This window comes from Neofelis nebulosa, chromosome 2 (assembly GCF_028018385.1).
Source record: "Neofelis nebulosa isolate mNeoNeb1 chromosome 2, mNeoNeb1.pri, whole genome shotgun sequence".
Taxonomy (NCBI): Eukaryota; Metazoa; Chordata; class Mammalia; order Carnivora; family Felidae; genus Neofelis; species Neofelis nebulosa.
This window is the reverse complement of record NC_080783.1, coordinates 202,435,163-202,449,359: the sequence shown is the minus strand read 5'-3', so window position 1 is coordinate 202,449,359 and position 14,197 is coordinate 202,435,163. Positions and strand designations below refer to the sequence as shown.

At 51.2% G+C, this 14,197-nt stretch overlaps 1 protein-coding gene across 7 annotated transcripts in view; it reads left to right on the top strand.

Moving 5' to 3' along the window:
• The window catches only part of RPS6KA1 (ribosomal protein S6 kinase A1), a 53,637-nt gene extending 39,833 nt beyond the window's left edge, over positions 1–13,804 (top strand). For all 7 annotated transcript variants that reach the window (XM_058718503.1, XM_058718502.1, XM_058718505.1 and 4 more), the window contains 7 exons: positions 152–241; positions 634–792; positions 10,339–10,500; positions 10,986–11,062; positions 11,321–11,438; positions 12,354–12,491; positions 12,830–13,804. In XM_058718503.1, coding sequence (XP_058574486.1) covers positions 152–241; positions 634–792; positions 10,339–10,500; positions 10,986–11,062; positions 11,321–11,438; positions 12,354–12,491; positions 12,830–12,952 — 867 coding nt within the window. In that variant the 3' untranslated portion in view covers positions 12,953–13,804. The remainder of the gene's footprint in view (positions 1–151; positions 242–633; positions 793–10,338; positions 10,501–10,985; positions 11,063–11,320; positions 11,439–12,353; positions 12,492–12,829) is intronic.
• The last annotated feature ends 393 nt before the right edge of the window (positions 13,805–14,197 follow it).

Here is a 14,197-nt window from a genome sequence, read left to right as displayed (position 1 = left end):
GGGAGTCGGGGGATGGGTTGGTGCCCTAGGCTCTGTGGGTGGGTGGAAGGTATGTGGCTAAGACCCCCAAGCCCTGCAGTGTGGGCTCCGTGGCAGGGAGGGACTCTGGAGACTGTCCCCCTGATATCTCCCATGTACCCCCTTTCCTCAGGTCATCGACAAGAGCAAGCGGGATCCCTCAGAAGAGATTGAGATTCTTCTGCGGTATGGGCAGCACCCCAACATCATCACTCTGAAAGATGTGAGTGGGGTCCTTGAGACTGAGATGGGGGCTGGGAACTTGACTCCGGGATCTGTCTCAGGACTGTCATTCCTTTGATTTCTGATTTTCCTCTGCTCCTGGGAGCAAAGGATCTCTGTGCCTCGGGTCTGGCGATGCCCCAAGGCCGTCCACTTCAGACTCAGGCATCCTCTGACAGCTTCCCTGACCCTCGGGGGACCAGTGCCAATCTCCTCCCGTCTAGGGGGGGGGACAGAGGCCCAGATAGGTGAAGGCCCCGCCAGGACCACGGAAGCACAGAGCAGAACCCACGTCCAAGGCTCATGTTATTCTTTCCTGGCCCAGTGAACCGGTAACTGAGGGGCCCCGGCCTGGCACGGAGGGGAGGGACCTGACGGTGAGGTCTCTGGCAGGTGTATGATGATGGCAAACATGTGTACCTGGTGACAGAGCTGATGCGGGGCGGGGAGCTACTGGACAAGATCCTGCGGCAGAAATTCTTCTCAGAGCGGGAGGCCAGCTTTGTCCTACACACCATCAGCAAGACCGTGGAGTACCTGCACTCCCAGGGGGTAAGTCTGGGTAGGGGGCGCCCGGTGGGGATGGCGGGCCGCCAGGGGTCATACCAGCAGTAGAGTGCACGAACCGTGGGCTGGCCCAGGCAGTAGCAGTCTTCAAGCAGCCAGACCATCCCTAGGGAGACTAGGGATGGTGGGTGGGTGAGCAGACGGATACGAGGAAGGGAAACGGCGAGAGATGAGGCCGGATTGTGACACGGAGTGTCTACACCGTGCTTACTGTATGCCCTGCACCATGCCAACTTGTTTCCTTACGTTACCTCAGTTGATTTTCACAACAACCCTACGAGGTAGGTGCTGTTATGCCCCCCCCCCTTTACAGGCAAGAAGACCAAGGCTCAGAGATGTGAGGTCACTTGCCCAAGGTCACACTGAGGGATGTGGTTGGGGAGCTGCAGACAGGGAGTGGGTTTTTGAGCTGGGAAGCAGCAGGGTCAGCAGGGAGGTGAATCTGGTTGTGGGTTCGGCTGCCGGGACGGAGGGAGTGAATGCAGGAGTAAATGTTGCTGAAGACACAGCAGGTGTTACAGAAGAGGTATTTTGTCCAAATGAGAGGACGTGGCCTTTATCATTGCCTGGGATGGAGATGGAAAATTTCCTGATGGTGTATAGAAGCTGGAAACAGAGTTAGCATGGGTTTCTCTCTGGACGAAATGATGTTTCGGGGCGCTTCCAGTCAGACGGTTGTGGGGGTTAAGAATCCAGGCTCTGGAATCTGACTGGCCGTGTCCAAGTTCTGTGTATATGGTTGGGAAGGGCTCTCACCTCTGAGCTGTTTCCTCGTCTGCACACTCGGGATCGAGGGAGCTGCTACCTCGCAGGGTGGATTGGGTTGAAGCAAAAGGTGCCGCTCCGGGAGGGCACTGTGGGCCGGGGCAGCCCCGTGGGAAATGGTGCACAAACTTCAAGGGAAATAGGGCCAGATCACTGCTGTGCCTTTTTTTTTTTTTTTAAATGTTTATTTATTTTTGAGAGAGAGAGAGAGAGAGAGAGCATGAGCAGGGGAGGGAGGGGCAGAGAGGGAGAGAGAGGGAGACACAGAATCCAAAGCCGGCTCCAGGCTCTGAGCGGTCAGCACAGAGCCCGACAAGGGGTTCGAACCTACGAACCGTGAGATCATGACCTGAGCCAAAGTCGGAAGCTTACCCAACTGAGCCAGCCAGGTGCCCCCGGTGTGCCTTTTTTTTTAAATTAACTTTTTATCAAAAATGCTAAACATATGCAAAGCTATGAGAAAAGTATAATGAACCTTCAGACACCCATCTCCCAGATTAAAGAACTGTTGAGATTTTTATCTCCCTTCTTCCTTCTCTTTCTTTCCTTCTCTTTTCCATTTCTTCCCCCGTTTCCTTCCTTCCTTCTCTCCTTCTTTCTTCTGTCCCCTCTCTCCCTCTCTTTTTTTTTTTTGTTGTTGTTGTTGTTGCTGAAGTATCTCTCCCAACTTTTTACTGAGGAAGACATTCAAATCTATAGAAAAGTTAAAAGAATATTACAATGAAAATGATTTCCCCTTCCGAATTCACCAAATCTTAGCAGTTTGCCACATTTGCTTTCTCTCTCTCTGTCTTTGCCTCTATCTCTATACCCTTGTCTACATATAAATATATATTTTTTATGGGTGCAACTGAGAAGCATTGCAGACATTATGACCCTTGACCCATAAATGCCTCTAATTAAAGGATTTTATAGAGAGAGAGAAAGAGTGAGAGCAAGAATGAGCACGAGCGGGGGAGGGGCAGAGCGAGAGAGAATCCCAGGCAGGCTTCACGCTCAGTGTGGAGCCTGAGGTGGGTCCCCATCTCACAACCCCTAAAGCATCTTACAGCGTATCTCAGACCTCACATAATCTTAGCTGTGTATCTGTAACTCTATAAAAGACATTCTTTTGTAACAACTAACAGAATTAACAATTACTTGTGTTCACATAGTACCCAATCAACAGACACATTTCCCTGTTGTCCTTTCAAAAAATCTTTTTGCCATCAGTGTATTGGAATCCCAGTCTCTGCAGGATTTACTCCTTTCAGTCACTTGTTAAGTCCCTCAAGTCTCTTTTCAAAAACTGAGATAAGGGGCGCCTGGGTGGCTCAGTCAGCTGAGCTTCGAACTCTTGATTTCGGCTCAGATCGTGATCCCAGAGTTGTTGGATTGAGCCCCACATCGGGTCTGCACTGAGCGTGGAACTTGTTAAGATCCTCTTCCCCTCTCAGGGGCATGTGGCTCAGTTGGCTGAGCATCTAGATGATCTTGATTTGAGCTCAGGTCATGGTCTCATGGTTCGTGAATTCGAGCCCTGTGCCCGGCTCTGCACTAAGAGTGCAGAACTTGCTTGGGAGTCTTTCTCTCTCCCTCTCTCTCTGCCCCTCCCCCACTCATGCTCGCCCTCTCTCTCACTCAAAATAAGTAAATAAACTTAAAAAAAAAAGATTCTCACCCTCTCTCTGCCCCCTTTCCTCCAGCTCGCTCGTATGCACACTCTCGCCGTCTCAAAAAAAAAAAAAAAAATACTGATATAAAATTTGCATACAGTAGATCTTAAGTGTATAGTCTGATGAGTTTTTTTGTTACATGTGTACATCTACATAACCTCCATAGTAAAACCTCCCGTTTCTTTTTTCTTTTTTTGTTCTATTTATGTATTTTGAGAGAGAGAACAGGGAAGGGGCAGAGAGAGAGAGAGGAGAGAGAATCCCAAGCAGGTTCTGTGCTGTCAGCATAGAGCCCAATGTGGGATTCGAACTCACAGTGAGATCCTGACCTGAGCCAAAACCAAGAGCAGAACACTTAATCGACTGAGCCACCCAATGCCCCACATTCGGAATGTGTCTGCTTTCTTGGGGCATCGTTTTAGTTGTTTCTCTGGTGCCTGTATTTCTAAAGTCTTAATTATATTCTGCTTCAGCTTATTTTTGGGAGCGGGGAGTTAGAAAAGACTTCATGGGGCGGGGGCACCCGATTCAGTCGGTTAAGCACCTGACTCTTGATTTCGGCTCAGGTCATGATCTCAGGGTTCATGAGATCAAGCCCTGTGGCGGGCTCTGCACTGAGAGCACGGAGCCTGTATGGGGTTCTCTCTCTTCCTCTCAGTCTGCCCCTCCCCAGCCCCCCCCCCCCCGTGCTCAAAATTAAATAGACATTTTTTAAAAACAACAAAAAACCACTTCATGGGAGGTGCAGTGTACTTCATATGACATCACATCCCCAGGCACAGTGTCCCTGTGCCCCCCTTGGTCATTAGTCCTCTCAGGCGGTAAGAGTCTAGGGATGGGTAATGACTTCATCCTTTCAGGATCTTTGCCTGAATCAATCGTTTCATTAGGGTTTGCAAAAATGGCAATGTCTGATTCTGTCTAATCAGACATTAGGGAGGATTTACTAGGGAGGATTTATTAGGGAGGATTCTTTTGTAAAAAAGAACCAGAGCCTCAATTTGATTACCACATGTACCGTTTTTAATGGTCTGTTTGAAGTGGTTTTGGTTTTTGAAATGGCCAGTGCAAATAGACTAATATTTAAATATGTCAGGCCAGATAGTAAATGTTTCCTTTTCCTGCTTTGTTCTCAAGTGAGTGCTTGTTAAAGTTACCCTCCAAGAAGGTTTAGAAGACAGAGCCAAAGCAATGAGTTTCCAGTGGGTCACCTAAGGCTCAGAGCGAGGAAGGACTTTCTAGAGTAAGAACTGCCCCCTCTACTAGGGACAAAGAAGTTCCAAATACAGACAACCACTTGGTGGTACTGTGATGGGAGAAAGTTGTCTCTTCCCCAAAGCCATGAGTCCATGGGTCTCTAAAGTTTCTGACCCTTTTAAGGGCGCCTCAGCGCCTCGGTGGCTCAGTTGGTTAAGCATCCAACTTCAGCTCAGGTCTGATCTCACGGTTTGTGGCTTCCAGCCCTGCGTCGGGCCCTGTGCCAACAGCTCAGAGCCTGGGGCCTGCTTTGGATTTTGTGTCTCCCTCTCTCTCTCTGCCCCTCCCCCTCTCATGCTCTGTCTCCCTCCAGCTCTCAAGAATGAATAAATGTTAAAAAAAAAAACAATTTTTTTTTTTTTAAATAAAGTTTCTGACCCTTTCCAAATACCAGGGGAGATGATGAGGAAATGGGAAACTCTCACTGAGGTATTTGGAGGGAGGTTCTTTGGGCTAATTACGAATTGCAGTTTCTGTGGTCTAGAAGCTGGGAATCTCATAAGAGGGACGGGAAGGGGGTGACCAGGAGCAGGGTCCACTGGGACCTCCTGTTTGTTTTAATGTTGCCTTTTTAGTGAAGTATTATATAAACACAAATCATAACGTACAAGTCAGTAAATTTTCAGAAAGTGGATATAGCCAGGTGATCAGCACCCAGACCAAGAATCCCTTCTACTCCCTGCCCCCTCCCAAGCATAACCATTCTAAGCTAACTGCTAATAGCTTAGATTGGTTTTGCCTGTCTCTGAATCGTATATCAACATACTCTGTTATACGTGGCCTCTGCCATGCCACAGGCTCTCCGGGGTTCATCCACGGCGTTGTGTGGCTACAGTTCGTGCATCCTCATTGCTGTGTCATTTCTGCTGTATGAACAGGCAATACTTTAATTGTCTATTCTACTGCTAATGGACGTTTGGGTTGTTACCAGTTTTTGACTCTGACAAATAATGCTGCTGTGACATGTGACCGCGTTTTAACACTGTGTGCAGTGACCCGCCAGGTTGCTCTGTGTGTGTGTGTGTGTGTGTGTGTGTGTGTGTGTGTGTGTGTGTTCATCTTTAGCGGGTGATGCCAAACAGTTCTCCAAAGCTGTTCTGCCAGCTTACACCCCTCCAGAGCATGGGCTTTTGTGTCGTTTTAATCTAGCCATTCTGATAGATGTGGCGTTTTTTCTCATAATGGTTTTATTTTAAAAATTTTTTTTAATGTTTGTTTATTTTTGAAGGAGAGAGAGACAGAGAGTGAGCAGGGGAGTGGGAGAGGGAGAGGAAGACACAGAATCCGAAGCAGGCTCCAGGCTCTGAGCTGTCAGCACAGAGCCCGACGCAGGGCTTGAACCCATGAGCCGTGAGATCATGACCTGCGCCGAAGTCGGACGCTTAACCGACTGAGCCACCCAGGCGCCCCACGGTGGTTTTAAATTGCCTTTCCCTGAGGGCCAGCGAAGTGGTGCCCCTCTTCGCGTGGTTCTTGCCATTTGGGCAGCTTCTTCCGTGACATGCCTGTTCGAGTCTTATGTTTATTTTTAAAAATCGGGTTGTCTGCCTTTTTCATCTTATTTGGCCAGCGTTCTTTGTTTCACACACGGAGCGCTTTTAAGCCTAGCTTCCCTCGTGTTGTCACCCTGTTTGAGAACTCAGTAGGGAGTCACACTTTGGCTTCTGTGTTTAACCAGATGATTTACACAGAAAAGCTTTTTTTTTTTTTTGTGGTTGGTCAGAGGCACCGAAATGCACATCCTCCAGTGATGGTGATGAAAACAAAAGGGGGCTGCTGCTCTGGTAGCCAGCACCACGCAGCACTTCCCACAGGCCAGACACGTCCAAGCCCTTTATAGGGCAACTCACTTAGCTGTTCCGACAGTTGGAAGTGGGTATTGTTGCTGTGCCCACTCTACAAGTGAGGGAACTGAGGCTCCGGAAGTAAGTAAAAGTCTCACAGCTAACCTGGCTTCCCTATCCTGTTATTGATGTCCTCTGATCTGTAAGGGCTTCTTTTTTTTTTTTTTTTTTTTTTAATTTTTAAAAAATGTTTACATATTATTTTTATTTTTTTTAAAATTTTTTTTTAAAGTTTATTTTTGAGACAGAGAGAGACAGAATATGAATGGGGGAGGGACAGAGAGAGAGGGAGACACAGAATGGGAAGCAGGCTCCAGGCTCTGAGCCATCAGCCCAGAGCCCGACGCGGGGCTCGAACTCACGGACCGCGAGATCGTGACCTGAGCTGAAGTCGGACGCTTAACCGACTGAGCCACCCAGGCGCCCCATTTACATATTATTTTTGAGAGTGAGACTGCGAGTGGGGGGAGAGGCAGAGAGAGAAGGAGACACAGAATCCGAAGCAGGCTCCGGGCTCTCAGCTGTCGAAACAGAGCCCAGCGTGGGGCTCGAACCCGCGAACTGGGAGATCGTGACCTGAGCCGAAGTCAGATGCTCGGTCGACTGAGCCACCCAGGCGCCCCTGTAAGTGCTTCTCAACAAGCACTCACTGCATCTTAATGTCCGGCATGCTGGTGGGTTCAGCCCAGCGAGTGCTGGAGTTACTATGACAGCAGCTGTCATCTCCCAGGCCCTGCGCTAAATATCCCTGGTACGTAACTCATGTGCTCCTTCCTGCCTCAGCACTGTCACCAACCCCATTTCTGAACCCCAGGTGGGAAAACCAAAGGCTCGAGAGGTTAAGTGACATGCCCCAAGTCACACAGCTACTGCCGGTAGAGCCAGGATTCACACTCCGGCCCGACTGAAATCACAACTCTGCCACAGGCCACAGCCTGTTACTCAGGGGCTGCATCTGACCTGAATACATGTTTTGTTTGGCCTGCAAGATGTCGGGTGGTTTTTTGTTTGGGGTTTGGTTGAGTTGGGTAGTTTGGCTGCTTTTGAAACCTGGGCCCCGGGTTGCTACGTGGGTGACTGTCAGCTGGTGTAAGTAGCAGGTGCCCCTTTAGACTGGTTGGCATGGCTCCGTCTCAGCCTGGCTTTGCTCATTGCTTGCCCAGCCTGTTGTGCTCTTCAGTGCAGAGAGATGCGAGCATCCGCTACACCTTCTGCTGCACAAACGTTTGCCTAGGGGACAGGTGTCAGAGTCACCGGTGGGGCTACCTGCCATAGTGAGCCACGGTCACCTGAAGGAGTTTGTTGTTTCTCTGTGTTGTGTTAGAGCGGGATAAAGATCGAAAACTTCCCTATCCCTGTTTCCCGAAAGTGTCATCTGTGTCACACTAAACTGAAAAGGCTGTGGAATGAAGGTCAGAACCGGGCTCGAGTCTCACCTCTGCTTCTTACGTACATGAGCAAGTCAAGTTTCTTCTCATAGCCCCGGTTTCCTTCTCTGTAAAAGAGAAGCCAGCAGTCCCTGCCCTGCCCACTTACGTAGGTGTAACCAGCAGCCCCCGTGAGATCATGGTCAGGAAAGTGCCTTGTGAACCAGGAAGATCGCTTGTACAGGATAGTCCGTGTCCTCAGCCAAGCTGAGCCTCCCTGACCTCTGGGAAGCTTGGCTGGGCCCTCCACAGGGAAGAGAGTCTACATCCTTGAGGCCGGGCCCTGTCTTTGGGGTCACAGACTTGTATTAGGAAGGAGAGCCCTAGGAGCTGGTCAGGCACTGCCCAGAAAGGGGCTTCCCATGGGTTTGGATATACTTTGCAGCACGTAGCTGGGACCACCCTACCAGCACAGCACTCTCCTCCTCGTCTAGCGCTGTTCCCTCTGGGGAAGTGGACTATCCTGGGCCATGTCTACCCTCCAACCTACCCGCCCCACAGGCACCTGCTGGAGGGCTTGGGACTCAAGTGGGACTATGGAAGCATCGTCCCATAAAGCCAACTAATCCGTGAGAGTCAACTAATGTAACCTGCGAGATCTCTGTGTGTTTCAGAGGTGTGATTTGTTTATTCATTGCACAAAGTTCACTTAACACTCGCTCCATGCTGGGTGCTGGAGGTGAGCAGGCGTTCCATAGATAGATGCAGTTATTTGTGGTTGAAGGATCCTCTGCTGGCCTGAGCTCAGAGAACACTTGAGGAGGTGTCGTGGACAATGAGGCTGAAAGGGATAGCTGAGCCTCCCACACCAGGAAGGGGACTTTGGGCTTTATCTTGCAGGTCGTAGGGAGCCATTGAAGGTTTTTGACAATGCCCTGTTAGCTTATGGGAGGAGGAGCACGAGAGTAAGACCAAGTTTAGTCTGGGATGTGTTGGGTTTGAAGGTCTGTGGAACATTCAGTGGTTTCTATCTGATAAGCAGTTATATGAGCCTGGACTCAGGAAAGTTCTGGGCTAGGGTCAGCGATCTGAGAGAGTGGCTATATGTAGAACCATACCGAGGGAGGGGGGAGGATGAAAAGTGGAGTGTGGTTCAGCCCCCTCAGATTACAGAGGAGCAGGTGGGAGCCGGAGGTCTCATTTGCTTCAGGTCTCAGAAGTAAGTGTCATTCAGGGCGCCTGGGTGGCTCAGTCGGTTGAGTGTCTGACTTCAGCTCAGGTCATGATCTCGTGGTTTGCGGGTTCAAGCCCCATGTCGGGCTCTGTGCTGACAGCTCAGAGCCTGGACCCTGCTTCAGGTTCTGTGTCTCCCTCTCTCTACTCCTCCCCTGCTCATGCTCTCTCTCTCTCTCTCTCTCTTTCTCTCTCTCTCTCTCAAAAATAAATAAACATTTAAAAAAAAGTAAAAAAAAAAAAAAGTGTCATTCATCCACTCAACAGATACTCCTTGAATACCAACTGTGTGCTAGGAACTATTCTCAATGTTGAGATATAGCATTGAGCAAAAACACTTATGGAACTTATATTCCAGAGGGTAGATTCAGAAAAACAATTAAATAAATATGTCAAATGGTGGTAAATGCTATGGATAAAAAGAAAGTAGGGTGAGGAGACTAAGGAGTACTGGTTGGTGATTCCTATTTTATATGGAATGGTCCAAGGTAGGCCTTACTGATAAGGTGATATTTGAGCTGAGACCTGAAAGAAACAAGAGAATAAGCAAGGCAGATGCCTGAGGAAAGAATGTTCCTAAAAGCTGGAACAGTAAGTGCAAAGGCCCTGAGACAGGAGTGTGTTTGGCATGTTGAAGGATGTGCAAAGAGGCCGGTGTGGCTGAAGTTGATTGAGCAAGGAGGAGGGTGCTCAGAGGACAACAGATGCAAGATACGTGGGTGAGGGGCACGGGAGATCAGGTGGGGCCACTTAGGCCATTGTAAGGACTTTGCCTCTTACGACGATAAACCTTGGAGGGGTTCCAGCCAGAATGACGTGATATGACTTATATTCAACAGGCTCACTGTGGCTGCTGTATTTAGAACAGACTGTAGGAGGCAGGACAGAAGCAGGGAGACCAGTGAGGAGGTGTTTGCTGTCATACAAGGGAGGGACGATAGGGTCCCTGGTTGGGATCACTGCTGCCAGTAGAGGGGTTGAGAAGTGGTTCAGCTCTGGATATATTTTAATGGTAGAGACAGCAGAATTTGCTGATGCCTTGATTGAGGAATATAAGAAAAAAAAGAGGAATTGGGAATGACTCTTAGGATTTCGACCCAAGCAATGGGAAGTTTCAATGGAGCTGTCTTTAGGATAAACTGTGATGAGCGGATCTGAAGGGAGAAATAAGGAGAGTTCGGGGGTGGACAGGTGAAATGAGGGCTGCCTCGCGGACACTGACATGAAATTCAAGTCGGCAGTACCAGCAGCACTAAGGGCCCCATTCCAACCCCTTCCTTCCAAATTCTGGGTCCTTCTATCCCTTTCTGGGCCCGTCTTCGTAACTCTCAACTCTCTCACCTCTGGCAGTTGACCTGGGCCCCTGGCAGCCTGCCCACATGGAGAACTGACTGGACCCTCTGCCCCTAGGTTGTTCATAGGGACCTCAAGCCCAGCAACATCCTATACGTGGACGAGTCTGGGAACCCTGAGTGCCTGCGCATCTGTGACTTTGGCTTTGCCAAGCAGCTGCGGGCTGAGAACGGACTCCTCATGACACCTTGCTACACTGCCAACTTTGTGGCACCCGAGGTGAGTGCTCCAGCCTCCTCACCTGCGAGAGTGAGGGGCCCTGGCACAGGAAGCCTCGTGCCCTTTACAGAGGCCCCACGCTATCCAGGATTCTAGTCTGTATGGTCTTGGCCTAGGTACCAAGAGAGGATCCAGCCTTGGGGCGCCTGGGTGGCTTAGTTGGTTAAGAGTCCGACTCTTGGTTTCAGCTCAGGTCACGATATCGCAGCGTGTGAGTTCGAGCCCCGCATCGGGCTCCGTGCTGACAGCGCAGAGCCTGCTAGGGATTCCCTCTCTCTCCCTCTCTCTCTGCCCCTCCCCCATTCACTCTCTCTGTCTGTCTCTCAAAAATAAATAAACAGAACTTTAAAAAAGAGAGAGAGAGAGAGAGAGGATCCAGCCCATGGTTGGGATCCTTGTCTTACCCTCTGTGGGGACCACGCAAGTGTTCGGGGCCACTTGGTGTTGCACGTCTGACTAACCACCCTCCCCTACCTTCCTCCCAGGTGCTGAAACGCCAGGGCTACGATGAAGGCTGTGACATCTGGAGCCTGGGCATTCTGCTGTACACCATGCTGGCGGGGTGAGTGTCCCCTTCTCCCCAGCCCATTCCTCCAGCCCTAGTGCACAGGCTGGGGTGGTCTGATGGGAGAGACTCAGCTCTGCTCAGGAAGGTCTGAAGATACAGATGTAGCCCTGCCTTCGGGAGCCTCACTGGGATGGGGAAGATACCGCCCTGGGGAATACTCAGCCTGGGGGGGAGACACAGCCCCCCCATCCCACCCTTAGCCCCAGGATGGGGGCCAGAGGCTAGACCCAAACTGGGTGGACCTTTTTCCAGATACACTCCATTTGCCAATGGACCCAGTGACACACCAGAGGAAATCCTGTCCCGGATCGGCAGTGGGAGGTTCACGCTGAGTGGGGGAAACTGGAACACAGTTTCAGAGACAGCCAAGGTAAGTCTGTGAGGCCCAGCTCATCTGGGATGGGGAGGCAGGGTCCCATCCTAGGGTGTTTTAGCAGTTCATGAACAGATGGCCTGCAACCTGGTTTCTCCAAGTGGAATGTTCCATAAATCCCTGTTGCTATATTTCTCCAAGTGGAAGACTCCCAGGAGGACTGCCCTCCTGCCTTGTTTGGACACCTTGGTGATCATCACTGGCCCTTCCCATGTTCTGAGCCCTGTGGGGGACAGAAGGCTGCATAATCGCAGCCCCTGCCTTGTGGGAACCTGGTGTGCGGAGAGATACGGGCTTGCACACAAGGAGCGGAGATGTCTGGCAGCAGAGAAAGGCAGGCCCTCCTCCAGGGGTGCAGGCATTAAAGGCATGGAGCAGAGTTACTGACCATGTGAAGCACAGAGGCCTTCTCAGAGGAGGGAACATTTGAGCTCTCCGTATTAGCAAGTTTCCAGTTAAGGGAGCCTCTGTGCCAGGCAATGGGTTAAGCCCTTACTCAATAGTACCTCACATCAAACTTATGAGGCAGATATTTGTTATCCCTCTTTCTCAGAGGGGAAACTGAGGCTCGGAGGGTTGAAGTAATTTGCCCAGGATACTCAGTTGATCAGCAGAAGAATCAAGTTTTGAACCTGAGCCTACCTGATCCCAGTCTTAGGTTCTCCCCACCTTCCTGCGTGGCTTCTAGAAGGTGAAAGAGAAAGGAAAGGATGTTCCAGGAAGTCCCAAAGAAGGGCATGTGCTTGGGGAGGCCTTGGAATGATCTGGAACATGGATCGCAGGGGCTCCTGCAAGGGTTCAGGCAGGAGATGGTGGGAGATGGTCGCCTTGTCCATTTCTCACCAGTGGGACACAGCCTGGGCTCCCCTGCCAGCTCCTCCCACCAGCCCTCTTGTTTGCTGTGCCCCCCAGGACCTGGTGTCCAAGATGCTGCATGTGGACCCCCACCAGCGCCTCACAGCTAAGCAGGTGCTGCAGCACCCATGGATCACCCAGAAAGACAAGCTCCCCCAGAGCCAGCTGTCCCACCAAGACCTGCAGCTCGTGAAGGTATGGCCACTCCGGGCTGCTGGGCATCTGGTGGTCCAGGCCAGGGTTCCATGGGTAAGAACTTGGGTGGCATAGCCAGGAGGTGTCATATCTGTCTGTCCTCAGGGAGCCCCAGTCTAACATGCAAGAGTGTCAACTGTCCTCTGGGGGACATAGGCTCTGACTCTGAAGCCTCCAGTGTGGTGGAGGAGGCAGGACTAATGACCATGAAGGAACGCCAAGGCTGAATTAAGAGATGGCTGGGCGGGTGTGGAACACAGAGAGGCTGGGGAGCACACGTCCCCCCTCCCGCCTATACCTCCCACCGTTGTGATCTGACCTCCCACCCTCTCTCCCAGGGAGCCATGGCAGCTACGTACTCTGCTCTCAACAGCAACAAGCCCACCCCCCAGCTGAAGCCCATCGAGTCCTCTATTCTGGCCCAGCGGCGGGTGAGGAAGCTTCCGTCCACCACCCTGTGAGAGGCCAGGGCGTCCAGGCCGCAGGGCGGTGCTAGCTCGATGGAGGCAGCATACTTCCCAGAGGGAGCAGGCCTGAGTCACGGGGCCAGAGGAAGCGGAGCCCCCGAGGGACCCAGGAAGCAGCCAGCCCGGATCACCCCCAATGAGGGTGTGAGAAGTGCCTTCTCCTTCCCCGGGATGGACTCTTCTTGGCTCATGCTCTGCTGGTTGAAATCAATTCACTGTACAGACTCTTACCTTTTTTTTAAGGGAAAAATGGCATCAAACTGCCATGGATTTTTACAAGATCCATCTGCCTTTCTGGGAGCAGAAATAGCCAGTGAGGCCCCAGGAGGGGCACTGAGTCATACTAGGGCTCTCTGTGGCTGAGACTCCTTAGAGCTTTGGCATCCTCCCCCGGGGAACCCCACGACTGGCCATCTGTAGCCATCTGCACATACCTCCAAGGCAGTCCAGCACCACCTTCCAAAGCCCTTGGCTGTTTAGCAGAATTTGCTCTATCCGCAGTCAGCTCCTTTTCCGTTCTGTTCTCCTGGGGCAGGGGAAGGGTCTAAACCTCTTCCTGCTAGAAGAGAGGACCAAGACTCCGTGGCTCCCAGCTCCAGGCACCAGCATCCACACCGGCCCTGCCAGTGGGTTCCCTGCAGTGAGACTGGGCAGCCCCAGGAGGAGGATCGAGAAAGCACTTTTTGGCTGACTTGTGTTGGAGTCTGCTACAGGACAGAGTTCGCAGGAGGCCTGTGGGGCTGGCCAAGAGAGGCAGGGGCTCTTTTTCATTTCTTCCTCAGCTGGTATCTCAGGGTTCACCTGTCCATGGCCTTTCTAATAAACTTTCAGTTGAGTTGAAACACACTTGCCTCTCTTCTCATCCCTGAATTTGCCCTCTCTGCTGTTGGGTGTTGAAGACTTTGCAGCCACAATGGGCCAGGGCCAGCGAGCCCAGCTGCTTAGAGCTCAGGTCACTTGGGGAGCAGGTGGGACTCCCACCGGGGGTTCCCGTTATGGTATTGGTGATAGTGACGGTGTTATTAGCCACCAGTGACCAAGTGTCAGGCACTGCGCCTGGGTCTCACATGTATATTTCATTTGATCTTAATGTTGTGAGGTCAATGCTCTTCTTTTATTATCTCCATTTATAGATGGGGAAACGGGCCGAGAGAGGAGAATGACATTTTCTCCACAATAAGTATTTTCTGAGCACCTGCCCTGGCCCGGCTCCAGACACTGGCGAACCAGGTAGAAAAT